General features: G+C 54.2%; 1 protein-coding gene across 2 annotated transcripts; it reads right to left on the reverse strand.

The window, feature by feature from the left end:
• Window positions 1–512: 512 nt before the first annotated feature.
• On the reverse strand, window positions 513–12,853 carry CD300LG (CD300 molecule like family member g). Of its 2 annotated transcripts, XM_028092765.1 has the most exons (8): window positions 12,761–12,853; window positions 11,507–11,842; window positions 8,873–8,974; window positions 7,910–8,165; window positions 7,106–7,218; window positions 5,353–5,405; window positions 2,643–2,732; window positions 513–2,074 (listed from the first exon to the last, which is right to left on the reverse strand). In XM_028092765.1, the coding sequence occupies exons 1-8, from the start codon at window positions 12,801–12,803 to the stop codon at window positions 1,961–1,963; spliced, it is 1,107 nt and encodes a 368-aa protein (XP_027948566.1). In that variant the 5' UTR covers window positions 12,804–12,853; the 3' UTR covers window positions 513–1,960. The 2 variants fall into 2 exon arrangements, with proteins under 2 accessions (XP_027948566.1, XP_027948567.1); XM_028092766.1 differs by lacking the exon at window positions 2,643–2,732.
• Between the last annotated feature and the right edge of the window lie 1,649 nt (window positions 12,854–14,502).

Here is a 14,502-nt window from a genome sequence, read left to right on the forward strand (position 1 = left end):
CTCCCTCTCCACCCGGAGAAGGTAAGAGGAGTTTACCCATCCCTGGGGACCTGAGGCAGTGGCTGGCACCTTCTGGAGAGTTTCCCTTGGTTTATCACACCTGCTCTACCTTGCCCAGCCCCCTAGGCCCTCACTGCAGGAGCATTCCTTTGTGGTTCTTCCTGCCATACCCACAGCGACAGGTGTAGACGCTGGTGAGGACTTTGAGAAATGCTGCTTGGAAGGCCCTGATGGGAGTGAAATTGCTTCTGTCATTTCAGAAAGCTGTTCAGCAATGGGTATCGGTAATGTCAAAAATGTTCACATCCTATGACCTGGCACTTCAATGTACACAAATGCTTCTACAAGAAGTCTCCAAATGCAAATCAAGCCTTGTGGGAAGACTCACTATGCTGTTATTTATAATAGCAAAAATAGAAACAAATTATATAATGAGGGAGAATTGAAATAAATGGAGGCACACTGTGAGGAAATATCACAGAGCTGATGCACATTTTATTTATAAACGTTGGTAAAACATGGAGAAACGTTTATAAGAATTAAGTGGGCAGGCGCCTGGCTGGCTCAGTCACTGGAGCGTGCGACTCTTAATCTTCGGGTTGTGAGTTTGAGCACCACGTTGGGTGTCGAGATTACTTACAAACAGAAATCTTAAAAAAAAAAAAGAATTAAGTGGGAAAAGCAAGATCCAAAGTTGTATATACAAATAAATTTGTCAGAGAACACCAGCAAATGATGTGGAGTAAAAAAACAGGAAGGAAATGCAACAAAACGCAGCTGTGATTATCTGGGGGAATGGTGAGCCTGAGTGAGTTTTCTTCTCCTCCCCGACGTGTTTCTAACTTTTGTATACTGAGCGACCACCCATTTCACTTTTTAAAGAAAGTCAAAAAAGAAAAAAATAGCAGTCCTGTTATTTTACCCCCTCCTGCTTCCTGATCTCCAGGGGGCCAGACTCAGGGTCACCTTCAGTTTCCTCCGATGTTCCTGCCCTGTTCTCTCTCTCCTGCCTTTTAGATGCCCACCCACACCCCGTGCTTTCCTACCCCTGCCTAACCCCAACCCACAGGCAATTAACCCTTTCTCAACAGGGAAGGAGCCAAGCTTTTCTCTGGCCTCCTTCCAAAGCCTGGGATGCAGGGCTGGGTGGGGAGCCGGGAAATGTAACCCCTCCGTCAGTCCTGGGCTCACCCCTTTCCAATGCGCACCTGACCTGGACCTGGCCTTGGACCGGCCCAGGAAAGCGCCTATCTGGGTCATGGTGTCTTAGGCAGGGAAGCCCCTATGGGGGGGGCAGTTGCAAGACCCCACACCCCAAATGTAGACTCTAACGTGGATGAACCTGAATCTACTGCTTCTCAAATTCAAGTATTAGAGTCATTGGACACTTGTTAGAAATGCAAAGCTGTGGGTCCAGCCCCAGAGAGGGTTTTGGTAGGTCTTGGTAGAGCCCAGGAGTCACATTTTTAACCAGCCTCCTGAAGGACTGGGATGCAGTCCCATTTTGAGAAATCGGAACCCCGTCTATTCCCAGCATGCTCCTCCTCGTCCTCGTCCACTTATGTAGGAGAAAGTGGTCCTGAGTCAGGATGGAATGAAGGGAGAAGAAGGTGGGGGTCTTTTGCTGGGCACCCGGGCGCAGGGGATTTCTTGTAGCGGATACAAACTCAGACCAGATCTCCTAAGCCTTGCCTGGCTCTGGCGAGCTCCAGCTGCATGCCCTGCCCTGATGTGCACATACCGAGGAGGTCCCAGGGTCCCACTGGTTCTGTGAGGCCACCACTCCGGGGCTGACAAAGACTTTCGGGTCAGGCTGGGCATGCAGGAGGAGAGCCTGGGGACGGCGGGGGAGAGCCCGGAGTCTGGCAGGCAAGCTTTGGGAAGCTGTCGAGGAAAGCTTATGGGAGTTAGTGCAAATGCAGCCATTCAGATTCCCGGCCGGCTGGCCTGGAGGGCGCCGCTAGACTGATATGAACTTCGAGAAGCCGAGCTCCTCCCCAGACATGTGCAGGGGAGGCCCTGGGATCATGTCCCCCTCCGGGTCCTGGGAAGGGGCTTCATCTTCCTCTGAAGTCTGTAAAGACAAGAGTCAGGGGTTGAAAAGCAGAGCAAAAGTCAGGTGTTGAAAAGCAGAGCTCAGCCGCGGTGGGTCTCCAGGTAGCTGTTGGGTCCACCTTAGCCTTTTCCACAGTTCTGGGCCTCTGTCCTTCTAAGGGGCACAGACTAACAAGCTCTCCCCAGAACCCCCAGGCTTTTGATTCATGCCTCTCACCTCCTCCCAAACATCCCCCCACCCCATCTGCAAGAGCATCCTCAGGGCTTCTAGCCAGGTTTTTGCCTGCAGGTGTTGGAATCCTGCCAGTCCAGAGCTCTTTAAACTGTGACTACTAACAAGCTAGTCAAGAACTTTCTGGATGGGGGAAAAAGGACGTAAGGTTGGGAGTCCTGACTCCCGAATGAAAAGGACTGTGCCTTTGGTGATGGTGGCGTAGGTGGGTGGATGCAGGGGGCAGTGTTCAGGGAGCAGATGCTGAGGAAAGAGCCCCCCCCCCCCACTTCCCTGCATTGTCAGAGAGAAGCCAGGCTAGGTGGCTCCAGGCACAACTACCCGCCCCCCGCCCCTGCATGCCCTCTGTTCACACCTGGCTGAGGCCCTGGGTTTCTGCACACGGGCTGGGGCTGGCGTGGGGCCCAGGGGGCCCTGCGAGGCTGATCATGGTGTACTCCAGCGGCTGAAACAGAGACTCGGTCAGCACAGCCCATTCCCAGCAGCAGTGATGGTCCACCCGCCACAGCAAGACAGGGGAGCCACGGGAGAGCGTGGGCAGGCTGTGGGGTCAGAGCCCTTCCGTCCTATTTCCTACATCTCAGAGGGACCTTGGGCATGCCACTAAGCTCTCTGAGGCTCAGTCTCCTCAGCTGTCAAGTGTGGATAACCTCAGGGTTATAATGAATATTCATGGAAATGTTTTACTGCTCAACGCCTGGGAACTCCTGGAATGATTCATTTGTTTCCATTATTGTTATGTCTATCCTCGAAGCAGAAAGAATGTGCAGGCTGCCGGTTCCTTGCAGGCCCAGGGAGAACAAAGTTGAACTCCTCAAAGGTTCACCGAATAACAAACCGCAGAAGAAAAGTTCCTTACAAATCATAAGCCTGAGCTCCCCTCCTTGATCAGATAAGGAAGCCAAGGGAAGAGAGGCAGGCAGTCCAGAGTGAGTAGGAACCATCCTGGGACCAGCAGCGGGGTAGACGATGTTGGAGCCGGCCGAGGCCCCCAGCCAAGGCTCCCAAGGGCATAGCTGCCCTTAGGTGTCCCCCAGCCGGCAAATCCTATGGCCCGACGGTCACTGAAGATGGAGAAAGAAGCTCCTGTCCTCTGGACACCTACTGGGCATCTCATCTCATGATTTCCTGAGCATAACCCCGTGAGATGCGGATAAGGAGGCTCAGAGAGGTGACGTAACTTGCCATGTGTCACACAGCTGGGCTGGGACTTGAACTCACGACCAAGTGACCTCGGACCCGGGCTCTTTTTCTATCCTCTGCCACCATCCTGGCGGGGCATGCCGCACACAATTCCCTTCTTTTCAATGCCCTTGTTTCCTAACTGCCCCCTCCTTCTTCTATCGCTGCCCTGGCTGCAGGGGATGGGGGCAGAGGTGGACACTTGAGCCATCTCTGGCGACACATTCAGTCTTACAGGACAAGATGAAAATCAGAGCAGAATTCCTCAGGGGGGCTGGGGGGACGAGGGGACGAGGGAATGGGGGGAGTGGAGGGAGATTTCACAAATGGGAGCCTCTACGTCGAAGCACTAGGAAAATAGGGAATCAGGGAAGCCTTGGGAAGTGGGAGCCAAGCCCTAATCTGAGCCCAGCACTCCCCCTTGGGCTGTTTCAGGAGTCAGGGGCCACGCCGTCCCATGTTCACGGACTGAGGATGGTTCTTTCTTCTGAGTCTAGGGGAATAGGCTCGGGCAGGTCGAGCAGTTGGCCCCACCCCTCCAGCCCTCGGCACGCCAGTGGGGCAGGGTGGAGGCAGCACAGGGTATTGCGGCCAGCCCTGCAGACCAGGTCCGTTGCTCCGGTTCCGCCTCTTTCACGCGGGGTCTCTGGAGGCAAGTTATTTATGCTCTCTGAGCCTCTGTCTCTTATTCTGTAAGAAGGGGGTAATGATAACCCCTACCTTGTGCAGGAGTTATGAAGATTTGGTGACACAGGTAAAGCCCCTGGCACATAGTAGGTGTTCAATTAAAGAGGAAAAGGGAGCTTCCTGAAAGAGCTCTGTGGGCAAAGGAAATGCTGGCCTGAGCCCTCATACCTCCCTCCGAGTTTTACACGCCCCTGGGGCTCTCTGACAGAGCCAGTAGAGTGCCCCCTTCCCTCTTTGACCTGAATGTGGGCAAAGAAAACCCCAAGCCCTTTCAATTCCACCTGCAGCCCCTGCTAAAAACTACAAAGAAGCCCAAAGGGAAATAAACCAAAGAAAACCAAAAGCTCTCGGTTGGTCATGTTCACCGAGGTCTTATCTCTGACCCTCTCGGAAGACCCTGTTCCATCCTCCCCCCGACAAGGGGTCAGCAGGGGCGGGGACAGGTGTGGCAGGCTGGAAGCAGTCCCAGGCAGCCCTCCTGGGGGTGGGCTGGGTGGCAGTGGGCAGCCCAGTACAGAGGTTCTCCGTCCCGCCCCCGCCCCTCTTCTAGCCGGCAGGGTGCGCCCTAGGACGCACGGCTGGGCCCAAGCTGACCTCTGGAGGACAGTGGCAGCCCCCCTCCCCATCCGAGTCTGTGACTTTTCCCTCACTCCTGTCCACCACCTCTGGCCTTGCCGGGCTTCCTGAGACAACAACAGCTGCTTCCTAAGCCAAAGCCCAGAACCCCATTCGTGTCCCAGCCCCTTCCCAGGGGGATCAGGCCTGAGTCTTTTGTCCTCACTGGCGCCAAGAAAGAAGGAAATGGCAGCCCCCCTTTCCTGCCCCTGTGTGCAAGAGAATAACGTGGAGGCCTCTCAATAAACAGCGGGAGGAGGGGGTGGACACAAGTGAGGCTTCTGCGGCCTGAGCCCGTGAGTCCGCAGCCCTCGCAGAGACCCCGAGGATCCGGCTCTGACACTCTCTGCTCCTAAGATGGGGAGGCGAAGAGGGCGCTGGGCCTGGGGAAGACCCCCACCTGGTACCTGCTGGGCCGTCAGGGTGAGGAGGGGCACACAGATTCCCCAGAGACGGGAAGTGAGCCCTGCCTGGAGCTCAGAGACAAACAGGGAGGGAGGTACAGAGACGGCTCCCGGGAGTCCTGACGCCCAGCCCCACCGCCATCCGAGCTGGGGCTTCGGGCTGGCTGCCTTTCTTACCAAGTGTGAGAGTTGGACTTTCTCGTTCCTCTGTGTCTCTGCGGCCAGTTGAGCTGAAAGAGAACAGCAGGCATACCCTGAGGCCAGGAGTAGCTGGGAGCAGCCTGCGACAGCTCCCCCAGAGGTGGACGGGCCCCCGTGTGCTTGGGAGCAGGGGCTTCCCAGAGGGAGCAAGCCGACTGGGTTGGGCAGGAAGACTGCTTGGACTTTCAGCTCAGTCCCTTAGTAGTGATCTGCCTTTTGGGATGGGTACACGGAAACCCCCTGGTGTGGGCCAGAAACTAGCCGGGGAAGTAATTCTATGTGCTAAGGCCATTGCTTCTTCAACCTCAGGGTGCATCCAGGATCCCAGGACATTTCATGAAAATGCCCATTCTAATGCAGCCGGTCGGGCCTGGGGCCTGATAGTCCTTTTAACAGGCTTCCAGGGGATGTCACGGCTGCTATCTGGGGACCACAGTTCGAGAGGCGAGGTGCCAAGAAGTTCTGAGGTCTTGATCAGGAATGTTCCCACCCTGTGTGCTCCTCTGGACTCCTCTGCGGTGAGCTGGGGACGTGGGCAAAGCTGACATTTCTTCCTGGGGGCCGCACACGGAGAAGTTGGAGGCAGGCCCAGGACCACTGCCCCCCACCCAAGGCCACGTGCAGTAGGACAACATTGCCAATTTGCAGAGTGCTTTGGCACACGTCTTCCTGGTTCTGCTGCTTCCTGGCTGTGCAAACTCAGGGCAAGCTGCTTAACCACTCTGCCTCAGTTTCTTCCCCTGTAAAATGAGGGTGCTTGTAATGAGCAGTTTCTAACGCCACAGTATTGAGAGCATTAGAGGAGCTAAAAGCAACATAGCCACACAGAAACGCACAGCCCATGGGCTCCTCTGACTGATATTTTGGCTAACCCTCTTAACCCATGCTGTCTGCCGGGGGGCCCCCCCGAGCCACACACAGCCACTGACACCGGAAGCATGACTTCTCCGAATCACACTAGGTTTTGAAGACTCAATATGAAAAAATGCAGAAAGCGGAATATGTATCATAAATAGTTTTATGTTGATTCCACCTTGAAATGATCATGTTTTGGAAAGATCATACTAATAAAGAATATTGTTAAAATTAACATCCCTAGTTTCTTTCTACCCTTTATCATGTGACTTTTAGGGAAGTTTAAATTACATATGTGGCTTGGATTCTACTTTGGTTGGACTCGTATTCTATTTCTGTTCTAGTTCTCTTGTATTCTAGATCTGTGATCCAAAAAAGTTGTGGCTCAGGGAAGGTAGGTGACTTGCCCAAGGTCACACAGCTAAAAAGTAGCAGAGCTGGGATTCGAAGCCAAGTCTTCACAGGAGCCGAGCACCTCTCGAGACCCCGACGGGTGTGAGGCCACAGTATCCTTCCTGCTCAAGGGCTTAGTCTTGAATTCCCGCCCCATAGCCCCTGCCGTGGTAGTCACGCAAGGAACTGGACCTGCAGAGGCTGGACATGGATTTGCTGGGATCAATAGGGACAGAAGTGATTGATGAGCTTGGACAGATGGGAGCAAGCCAAGAGCCCCCGTTCTCCCATTCATGCATTTGAATTGCTTTTTCCTAATGTTGACTGGCCTGTGGCGCCCTCAGAAGGGAGGAGCAGGGTTCCTGATGCCCATACCTCGGATGGACACACTGATGCACAAGGTCTCCCTGGGGTGGTGGGGGGCACTGCAGGTCTCCGCGAGGTCCCTGACCTCCCACCCCCTCCCTCTACTTTTGCTCACCTTCCTTCCTCCAGCGGAGCAGATAGCTGCTGAGGGCCACCAGGCCTGCGGCCAGGAGGAGGGCCAGCAGCACCAGGCCCGGGGCCAAGATGCGGACCTTTGGGATGGAGACCCTGTGGGTGAGATGGAAGGAGGCCAGCAGGTGTCACCAGAGAGCAGTAGCATGCTGTGCACATGGCATTCTTAGTCTGCGTCCCAGCCATGCCCCTTGTCTTTCCCAAAGAGATCAGAGGGCACCGGGGACCACAGCACCTGGTCAGTCCCACTGGGAGGGACCCCAGTCCCCACTACCAACTCCAGGAAGCGCTCTCAGCTGGTCTGAACTTGGCAGCAGGTAACCTGGACGCCTCAGGCAGAAAGCCTCCGTCAGTAACTGAGTGCAAATATATATAACCCCCAAGAACCAATCCTTCAGGTTGTGGTTCCAGTTGGGTAAGAAAAAAACCTATATTCGTGCTCGGCACAGTGCCCGGTGCAAGCTGCGCCGGGGAAACTGGGGTGGCTGCCCCCGTGGCTGGGGTGGGGAGACTGGGGTGGGGACTGGGGCCACGGTGGACCCTTCACTTCAGGTGGGCCTGTGTGTCCAGAGCAACAGGGTTGCCGGCTCTGCAGTGCAGGTCGTCCACTGCTTAAGGGCCCTGCGGAGGGGGGATGGGAGCCGAGTCTGCCCTCTGTGCTGTTAGCCGCGGCCCTGACAGGAGGCTGTGCTGGCCTAGAGGAAGGAGTGCCAGGTCCTCACTTGCTCCAGGGCACCTCATGTTCCGGGGATGGCCTGAAAGGTGACCTTGGTCACCCTGGGCTCACCTGGACACGGAGCTGCTGCTGCTGGGGGGCAGATGGGTGTCCTCCGCGGAGGTGGAGTGCAGCTGTGTGGATGGGCGGGATGTCCCTGCATGAGGAGAGGTTGCTTCATGAGGAGAGGTCCCCGCGTACGGAGAGGTTCCTGGGTCTGGGGAGGTTCCTGCATGCCCGTACGGGGAGGTCCCTGTGAATGGAGAGGCCTCGGCCCCTGTCTTCCCCTGCTTGGTTGTGGTGACTGTTTGGTGGAGACCAGGAGAAGCTACAAGTCCAAAAGCAACGCCTTAGCACCTTCTCTGACCCTTGAGTCCCAGCATTCCCCAGACCTCTGACCCTTGACCCCTGAGCCCTAGCCTCCCCAGGACCAATTTCTCAGAACTTCCCCAGCTAAAGGACCCCCCCCAGGAAGCAAAGAGAGGCCTAGATGAAGCCATTGTCTCAGGCACGCCCCACACCCGCGCGTGGTTTTCAGCCCCTGTCCGTGCCCACTGCCTGGGTCATCACAGCCCTGTGCCCACTCCGTGACCCATTGCAGTGGCCACGCAGCACACAGAGGCCGGCCAGCTTCCCACTCCGGTCCTGGCCACTTATCACTGCAAGTCGCCACATGCCCACCTTTACCACCTCTGCCTCAACAGGCCTTGACCTCCTTCAACAGCCACGGGGCCAGCAGGGCAGGGTGGCAGGGACAGGTCCAGAGGTCAGGGCCCAACGCCCTACCTTTCCTGCTCAGGCCTCCAACCCCGGCGCGAGCAGACAGAACACAAGCCTGGCGGTCAGGCTGCGCCTCTTCCCTGGGCTCTGCTGCTCCTTGGGTGACCTGACTCCATGGGGCCCCTGATTCCTCCGCGGACAGTACAGCTCCCAGGCTCTGGGGGCCATGGAGCGCAGTGTCTGGCTATCGGCAGGCCCTCACTGGATGCTGCTTTACAGAGGGGCGGAGGAGAGACAGGAAAACCATTCACTCACTCAGTTCTGGGGGCTGAGTTTGCCAAGCTTTTGCCTTGGGCTGGAGGCTCCTTGTAGTAAGAGGCTGGAAGGAGGGAGTGGGGGAGGGAGGACAGCAGGGACCTGGGGGAAAGGGAGAGGTTGGTCTCAGGGGAGGCGAGGATCACCACTAGGAGCCAGATTTCCTGCCTTGGTGGCAGCCAGTAGCTTTCCTGCCCGCATCTCTCTGCTCAGAGTCTCCACTATCTCCTCCCTCCAGCCACTTAGGAGTCACGGATGGAAGATTCGCGTCGATTGCTGGTCTCCCCCTCCTGTAGTCGCCTTTGGCCCCCCACTTAGCCCAGACCTTCGGCTTCCCTTGTCCCCAACTGCCTGCCAGTCTGCTCTTTCCATGCCACTCTTCACACCAATACTGGTTTTGGCTCTAGAATATGGATCCGGATATGGGATACTGGATTCCATCGCTTCTTGCTTCAGAACTGTTTCCGTGGCCCTCACTGCCCATGAGCTGAAGCTCAAGCTTCTTACAGGCCTTTCAAAGTCTTTCAAACTCAGACCTCAGTTCACCATGTCGGCTTCACCTCTTTGCCATCTGGGGCACCAGCCATTCCTCTATTTGCCCTCTCTTCCCAATGAAGTGAGCATCCTGCCCACCTCCGTGCTGTTCCCCTGTGTGCCATGCCTCTCTTCTCCACCTCTGCCTGACACACTCTTTTCTGTCCTGAGAGGCTGGGATCCCTCAAGGACGAGATGCCTAGCCTATGTGCCCGGCAGAGTGGGCAGAAACGTGGTGTGGCCAACCCCCCTGGAACCGCCGAGTTCCCTGCCCACCCTCCCCCTGCCCCCGGGTGCCCCTCGGTCACCTCCTTGCTGGAGTGCCATCCGGGACTCGCTCCCTGTCCCCATCATTCTCTATTTATTTTTTATTTTTATTTTTTAATTTTACTACAATTTTTTATTAACATATAATGTATTATTTGTTTCAGGGGTACAGGTCTGTGATTCATTCTCTATTCTAATACGAGGTCAGGTTTTCTCTGATTTTTCTGAGTAAATGATCAAATCTTGTGCAAATAAAGGGTATTTATCTTTTCCTATCCGATATGTATACTTCTTTATCTTGTCATATTTCATGGCCTACAGCCTCCAGGCAATGGGGAATAAAAGAAACGATAGTGGATACTCTTGTCTTGTTCTGACCTTTCTAGAAATGCTGATCTGTCACCATACTCAGTGGTGTGCCGCAGATGGCTCCCACTGACTTGGGAGAGCTGTTTACTTTTCAGGAATTTTGTGAGCTCGTCATTAAACTATCGGTGGCTGGAAATTGGGGAGGGTGGGGGCATTTAAACCACAGAAACTGGCAGACCTTGCAAATCAGAGCTTCCCCAGCTAAACATTCACCCGCACACCACTGTCATTGGCCTTTATTTTCTGTACCCCAAATATCATCAGAGAAAGGTCAACAATGTCTGACACAGGATTACATAATAAGGCACATATCACACAGAAATGAATAATTATAAATGAGGTAAAAATTTAAAATAGCCCCAAATATAGCTAAAATTGATCCCCACTAAGTAAGAAGGAGGTCTGAATACTGATAAGAATCAGAAGAGATCAGAGAAGCTTGTAAATAATGGAGAACAGGTTCAATATGGTTATGATACTGCTGTTATTATTTGGTGAGCTTATTTCTATCTCCTTGAATTAAAATAAAGACCCATGGATGTAAGGGATCTGACAGTGGGGACTGCCTGGGGATGGAGTGGGTCCCAGATGGGGCCAGGGGAGAGAAAGAGCAGACACCAAAGCGAGAAAAAAACCTGGATTTGAATCCTGGCTCCATCACCTCCTGCCATGAAACCTCAAGCAAATCATTTCATCTCTGGAGCCTCGGGCCCCCATCTATCTGTGAAGTGGTATACAAAGACCTGCCTCACCCTTACTGGCTGGCAGACTGGGGCTGCCCACTCCCCTGGGCCCTCTCTGACTTCTCTCTTCTCAGCTCGGCAGATCCGGTGGGGCTCTGGGCATCCAGAGAGATGTTCCTTCCCCAGCCAGAATCCCCTAGTGTCCTTGAGCTCAACAAGCTCCTCCTCCGAGGCTGGATCTCAGACCCTCCTCATACCTGCCTTTGGGACTTCAAGATCTGGGGAAGGGAAGCAGGGAGGGCTGAGACCACGGGCAGGGTGAGGCCAGTGTGGCCGTGGCTGGACGGGGGGCACTGCGGAGTGGGTCCGGGATGCTGCACAATGGTGGGCCCATCCTGCAGGATCCTCAGGAATATCTCTGACTCCAAAGAGGGAGTCTTTTTTATTCTGTGGGCTGCCCATTTCATCCCCAGCCCATGCAGTCTCTCTCCCCCATCTGGGCAAAGAGGAAAGGCACTGAGCAGGGAGTTCAACAGATCTGCGTGGTGTGACCTTGTCAAAGAGCAGCCGAGGGTCATGCTGCACGGCTTCTACTCCTGCGACGGCCGAGCACTTGACCAGCATCATCTCACTGAGCGCCCCCCCCCCCAAGGAGGTTGGTACAAGCACTACACCTGTGGGCGAGGAGGAAATGGGGTCCTGCACTGACCAGCGGCCCACCCTTCCCTCTTCCCTTCTGTGTCACCTGTCCCCCATCCAGAGAAGCAGAGACATGTGTTACCTGGAAAGACAAGCAGAGAGACCAGGAAAGACTCGTCTCGGCCCAGTTTGGAGACCCCGCAGAAGTACTTCCCAGTGTCCTGCAGGGTGAGATTCCTCAGGGTCACGTGGAGCGTGAGCGTCTGGGGGCTGTCTTGGATGGACACCCTGTCCTCTCTTGTCTCCTGGCCATTTTCTCCTGCATAGACAGTACCCGAGCAGCGGGACAGGAAGAACCCCTTCTCCCTGCACCAGTATTTCTGGTGTGTCCTCAGCTCCTTCTGGTAGGTGCACTGCAGGGACACCGTGTCACCTTCAAACCCAGTGATCTCCTTGGGGCCCAGGATGGCTCCATAACCTGAAACCATAGTAGGGACAGAGGTCAGAATTCCATGGATTCAAATTCCAGGGTCAACACCAGAAGAACTCCTCTTCAGTCACTCCCTTCTGCAGCAGCCCTGGAAAGAGCTGGTGGTCTCTTCCCCACCAAGGGTAACTGGGACAGGGCTGTTGCTGTTTCCCTAAAATTGGCATATGGAAGGGTGGTGATGGGGAAGCTCTAGATTCAGACAGCCTGGATTTAGAATCTCAGCACTGCCACCTAGTAGCTGTGTGACCTTGGGGAAGTTACTTGCCCTCCCTGGGCATCTGGGCTTTCCCATTTATAGATGATGATGATGATGATGATGTCTTAGTTCACTGAAATTAAGATGCTATCATACGTAAGATATGCCGTAATTTTATATACCACTAAAGAAATCATGGTCACTTGAACAATTGTCATCCGTTACAAGACGCATCCTGATATTTGATGTTAAAAAGTTGAAGAGGCAGACCTATGAACTGATGAAACAGCATAATCCCTTATCTCTCAGGGTTGTTGTGAGTGGTACAGTAGAGGCTCAAGAAATATTTGCAGAGTTTACCATGGCAACCACGTAGGGTTGTCTTGTCTGCCTCCAGGCTGGGTGTAGAGTAGGAAAAAAAAATTAGAGAGGTGAAGCCCCCCTCCTAGCCACCTAAACATGAAGGGTTTGGAACCAGTGGTCTGGGAGAAAACCCGGCTCTGCCTTCCAGAAACAGCAAGTGCCTGCCCCCCCCCTCACCCCCCCCCCCCCCCCCGCAGACTGAGGACCATTGCGGTGGGGGCGAGACCTGGAAGGATCAGGCAGCAGTGGGTCAGAAGAATGAAAGGTAGGTTCAGGAAGTCCTCCTTCTGCCAGCTTGGGCATGAGCCCCACATCCCTCCACTCCTCCCTCTCCTGCCCCATCTCACCTGGGAGCAAAAGGCAGCCCCACAGCAGGACCAGGGGCCACATGGTGGGCGCTGGACATGCAGGAGCACACGCAGGAACTGGGAGCTCTCTGAACCACGCGGGGCTTTAACTTCCTCCAGAGGCACTAACTAGATCAGGACCAGGAAGGGGGGAGGGGCCTGCAGGTCCCCCCTCTGCGCACAGGGGGAGGCGCCTCTGCCATTCCCTTTACTTACCCTCGGTGCGCCCCAGCCGCGCGGTTTACCGCAACCCCCCCCCAAAAAAAACCACCGGAGGGCTTCTCCCCAACCCGGACCCCTTCGGGGGGGGGGTCTTAACCATGCCCACCGCCATGCACCCCAGAGGATCTCTGTGCAGAATCCAGAGAGTCCAAGACTGAAAAAATTACATATTGACTTTTACTAACCTTTAAGTGGTTTATCTTTTCCTTCTATTGTGCTAGCAGTGTCTGGGACTTTTTCACCAAAAAATCCGACACTGGCACGTTGTCGCCGATAGCTTGAAATATCGTATGTGCTCCTCAGTACGTGGAAAATAATTAGTTACCAGGCCTGCCACTAGAACTGGTTATTGAAAGCACTAATGAAGCACATTTACTACTATATTACACACATGAACATTTTGATAACCACTTCAATATCGTTGGCTTTCTTTTAGGCATATGTGTATTATTTTGTATATTGAAAAGACGATTATTCCGAGAAGAGGTCCATAAGCTTTACCAGACTGCTAAGTGGTCAATGGTACCGAGGTAGGGGGGGTCCCTCTGCCAGTGCCCCCCACATCCTTCTCCTCCACCGCTTCCCGGAGGACGCAGTACCGCTTTTAGCCACAGGGAGGCGCTGCGAAGGGGCTGGGGGGAACACACACACACACACACACACACACACACACACACACGAGGGAGCCCTGACACATCGTTTTTCAAAATAGCTCTGTCGGGGGTTATTTGATTGCAAGGTTCATACTGGTCGCAAGCAAACTTTTACGCAATTCAGGAATGTTAAAAAATAAATGAGGGGCGCCTGGGTGTCTCAGTCGTTAAGCGTCTGCCTTCGGCTCAGGTCGTGATCCCAGCGTCCTGGGATCGAGCCCCGCATCGGGCTCCCCGCTCCGCGGGGAAGCCTGCTTTTCCCTCTCCCACTCCCCCTGCTTGTGTTCCCTCTCTCGCTGTGTCTCTCTGTCAAATAAATAAATAAATAATCTTTAAAAAAATAAATAAATGAAAAAAATGGGAGTGTTTCCTGTAATTCCCCTCTCCCTTGGAAAACCAGGGTTAACATTGTGGAGCATATGTGCTTCCACATGTACAGCTGGAATTTTTCTCACTTGCTGGGTTAATATTTGAAGCATTAACTCAGTTGTTCTGGGAGGGGAGATTGTGTGTGTGCATTGTATGAGTGTGTGTGTGTGTGTGTGTGTGTGTGTGTGTGTGTGATTCTGGCAACGTGGGGAGACGTGTCTCAATTTCACAATGGGCATTGAATGAGCAGGGGCCCCAGGACCGAACTCCATCACAAGTACAGACAACAGAAGTTTGGGCACCTGGGCGGCTCAGTTGGTTAAGCGTCTGCCTTCGGCTCAGGTCATGACCCCAGACTCCCACTCCCTGCTCAGCGGGGAGGCTGCTTGTCCCCCTCCTCCGGCTTGTGCTCTCTCTCCCGATTTCTGTCTGTCTCTCTCAAATAAATAAATGAAATCTTTTTTTAATAAATAAAATCTTTTTAAAAATATCAAAAGG

Source organism: Eumetopias jubatus, unplaced genomic scaffold (genome assembly GCF_037043125.1).
Source record: "Eumetopias jubatus isolate StellerSeaLion01/CBP00866 unplaced genomic scaffold, mEumJub1_p1.0 scaffold_10, whole genome shotgun sequence".
Taxonomy (NCBI): domain Eukaryota; kingdom Metazoa; phylum Chordata; class Mammalia; order Carnivora; family Otariidae; genus Eumetopias; species Eumetopias jubatus.